At 43.5% G+C, this 3,967-nt stretch overlaps 1 protein-coding gene across 1 annotated transcript; it reads left to right on the top strand.

The window, feature by feature from the left end:
* Positions 1 to 2,319: 2,319 nt before the first annotated feature.
* id1 (inhibitor of DNA binding 1, HLH protein) lies at positions 2,320 to 3,658 on the top strand. The gene is made up of 2 exons (XM_083770791.1): positions 2,320 to 2,841; positions 3,104 to 3,658. Exons 1-2 carry the CDS (start codon positions 2,479 to 2,481, stop codon positions 3,137 to 3,139), a joined length of 399 nt encoding a protein of 132 aa, XP_083626917.1. The 5' UTR covers positions 2,320 to 2,478; the 3' UTR covers positions 3,140 to 3,658.
* The last annotated feature ends 309 nt before the right edge of the window (positions 3,659 to 3,967 follow it).

Genomic DNA, 3,967 nt, shown 5'->3' on the forward strand with positions numbered 1-3,967 from the left:
ACAGCCTGTTACAGTTGTAATCAATTTGACATTTAGGCTCCGCGGGAAATGAATTCTATATCAGCTCCATCCACCAGTGTCTGGAGAAGAAGGGGTTGTTTTGGGGATACGGGAGCAAGGGGAGGGAGGGGGGAGGAGGTGTTGTGCCATTCTGTCAGTTAAAATCAGGAGCTAATATGTTTCACTTTTCTTTCTCCTCCTCTGTCTCTTCTCTTCCCTCTCTCTCTCTCCCCTTGCCTTGATGTGCTGTAAACAGGCTAAAAAGGGCCCAGCTGTGTGGAGTTATTGTTGGTGTCAGTAGGAAGTGCTGATAGCTTTTGCAGCTGAACAAAAGCTGGATGAGGGGAGTGGAGGGGCGCTCCAGACACTGTGGCTCCAGCCTAGATTCTCTCCCACAATCCCTGCACCGCACTCCCATTGTTCTGCCCACCCGGGCCCTCCCTCCGCCCTGTCAGCTGCGACCTAGGACAGAGAGGGTAGGGGGAGAAAAAAATCAAAGAAAAAAAAAGAAACAGTCCTCCATAGTAGTAAACTTTGTTACAAGAGAGAGCAATGCTGAAGTTGTTATTATTGCAGTTATCATATATTCTCAAATCAGTGTATATATATATATAGCTGCTATGATATATAGGCTACAGTATATTATAATACAGCATATATATATATAATACGTCTAAGGAAACAATTACCAAAAAAATAATGTTTAAATGTAAACAAGGATGGAAATGGCATGCTGCATTCCTTTGTGCATTATAATAAAATCACCATAAGTAAAAAAGTAATCTGTAGAAAAATGTGTTTTGCACAAAAGTGTATATGCCTACATATTTTAATTATAAAATAGCCATATGCTGGGTGCAAATAATTTGGGGTCTTGTAAAGAAAAGAGAAAAGAAAAAATAAAGAAAGTAAGAAAAAAAAGAAGAAAAAAAAACTATGATAATTGTTTATGAAGTTCTGTAAATAGTAGCTATAGAGTTAGCTAGGGGAGTTTAAGATATAGGCTGTGAAAATGCCATGTTCAGGAATGCAAGAATTGTCCTGCACATTTGTGTAAAATGTGGCAGGAATAGCTTTGCCTTTTCAAAGCAGCCTCCCTCCCTCCCTCCCTCCCCATTCTTCTGGTTTAAGGACACTGTTCATGTTAGCATGGTGACAATGGCCGTTTGCAGGTGCGCTGGGCGGTAATCTCATCAGAGTGATTTAAGGTGATAAATGAATGATGATCTCCGCAGCCAGTTTGTTCTCAGGGTCTGTGCGCCTCTACGCAGGTGAATGGGGGAGTGCGAGCCTCTTGTTTGAGGTCTCCATGGAGACCGCCCGCGCGGCGCCAGGCTGACAGGCGTCAAGGCTCGGATGAATGGGTGACGTCACCGCGCTGGCGCCTGCCAGTCTGCTTCGGCTTGTTTGGACAATCTGGAGGAAGATTCAGAACAGAGCAATGCAATTTCTATGTGCACACAAGGCTGAGCACACACACGGAGAACATGTGAAGGAATCCGTGAAGTTGCTCACAGGGGCTTCGTTCACGAGAGGAAAAAGAGAGTCTGTGTGTTGTTTTTTTTTTTTAAGTGCAGTTTGTACCGTATAAAGAGAGCTTTGAATGTATAACTGTCTGGGGCAGCCATATGTGAATGACAGTGCAGGAAATTGACTAAAATAATCAGCACACGTTCCTCGTGATTTGTGCAATGTTCCAAATTAATGCGTTAATATAAAGTGCGCTTTTACTTTGTATGTTTCACGAGACAAAAAATTAAATTAAATAAACAAACATTGCAGTAAACATATTTACTCATGGGTGAATTAAAAAAATAAATTCAAATAAGCTAAAAGCTTACTTTTTTTTTTAAACTGTTAATTACTTATTTTAGTTTAATGTATACCCACATCTGTGGTGCCATCCATTATGGTGAGAGTAAATTCTAGGACGTGATGGTAATTATCATCAAGCATTCATCCTATTCACATGCCTTCCCCATCCCACACACATTCACACACACAGTACATACCCATGCATCCACCACCCCCTTGACTCGACTGTCCCCAGGCAATCTACACCTGCAGAGTCCCCAAGCCACGGACAGCTGGATTCCCACATATCACCCGTAAAAGACACACATTTGTTTCCATTTGTAACGCCATCCCTCAAACAGATTGTAAATCTCGATAACCAGCCAAGCGCTGCCATTGGCCGAGAAAACAGTTGTGAACGGCCCCACCAATACAAATGCAGCAACCCCATTGGCTACCTACCCGCAAACAGGACGCAACTAGAACGCCCTCGAGCCTCTGGTCAACTATAAAGACCGGGAGGTTCACCCATGTGGAGGTTTAAAAAGTGTCAACATTCCAGTGTCAACACCTCCAAGCGACGGAGAATACTTTTGCTATCACTGTAACTTAAGCTACTTGGCTTTCCCCCACTATCGTTTTCCCTCGCCATTCTTGGAAACTACACCTCAAGTACGCGTCAAGATGAAGGTTGTTGGATCTACCTGCGCCCTGAAGAGCAAGGTCGGCGGCGAGGAGATGGTGCGCTGCCTCTCGGATCAGAGTCTGGCCATCACCAAATGCAAGATTCCGCTGCTCGACGAGCAGATGACCGTCTTTCTCCAGGACATGAACAGCTGCTACAGCAAGCTGAAGGAGCTCGTGCCCACCCTGCCCACCAACAAGAAGGCTAGCAAAGTAGAAATCCTGCAGCACGTTATCGACTATATCTGGGACCTGCAGGTCGAGTTGGACGAGCCGGAGAAGAGCCGCCAGCACGGCGCAGGCAGCCTGCCTCGCACGCCACTGACCACCCTGAACGCGGAGCTCGCCAGCATCTCAGTTGAGGTAAATATCGCCATCAATGTATATAGCCTATTTTCTCGGTGACTCGAATGTCTTAACACAACAAGCCTGAGCCGGTGGCAAGTTGTGCGTTGAGTTGCGTTATAATGATTCATTACGCATGATAAAGCAACTCAACGCACAACAATGATGGCATTATCGCTATCGATAGCTATAGGCTATGCTTTGTAAATGGGCTGCTGTCCCTGATTCCCTGTTGATGTTATGATTATGTTCTAAATATATTGTGTTTCTTTCCTTGCAGAATGGATGCTCGGACGACAGAATCATGTGCCGCTAGAATCCATGTTGGAGCATCGTCTCATCATTCCAGCAGCGAGCACTATGAAGAACGAACAAGGCTACTTGATGTGACTTTCAAACACATTTTAAAAAAGAACCTTGAACCGAGTAGGGACGTTTCGAACTCCCATGCTAGAAAATAACACTCTGTGGACATTCTCTTGTGGAGAGGATCTGTCACTCGAGGCCCTCGATTCATCCGAGGTCCTTTGGAGAAAGACTGGTGTCCAAATAGACTGGGTTAGCCGGGAGATCACGGCAGTTAGGCTTCCAGCGCAACGTTGCTTGTTGCTTGTAGAGTTTCTAAAGAAAGCTAATATTTCTGCTACGTTTTTGTATCTTGTGTAAACAGTGTAGAAATTTTTTAATTTTGTTAAAGGAAATTTACATTTCTCAGATTCCTGAGCGAAAGATTGTATTGTATATTACAATGTCACGTTACGTGAAAGCTATTGTTTCTTACAATGTACTTAATTGTGTTTTTATTAAAACATGACAAAATATTTTTGAACAAGAATATTGCTTCACTGAACTTTATTGTGTGTGTGTGTGTGTGGGGGGGGGGGGGGGGGGTTTACAGTGCAAATGTGCAATATACATTTCTCCTCACCTCACATAAGGGTTATCTTAAAATGCTAGGATGGGGTTAAAGCACATATTAAATAAGTGTAAATTAAAACATTTATGGTGATGTGTTTGGACCTAATCTTAATATAAACTGCAGTCTGCAGATGATTTGCTAAATGGGCTCAACTGAAGAGGCTGTCAGCAACAAGCTAAAGCAAAGAATAAATGAAGCCAACTCATTGTTGCCTCATGTAACATA

This window comes from Protomyctophum parallelum, assembly GCF_964188405.1.
Source record: "Protomyctophum parallelum genome assembly, chromosome: 8".
Taxonomy (NCBI): domain Eukaryota; kingdom Metazoa; phylum Chordata; class Actinopteri; order Myctophiformes; family Myctophidae; genus Protomyctophum; species Protomyctophum parallelum.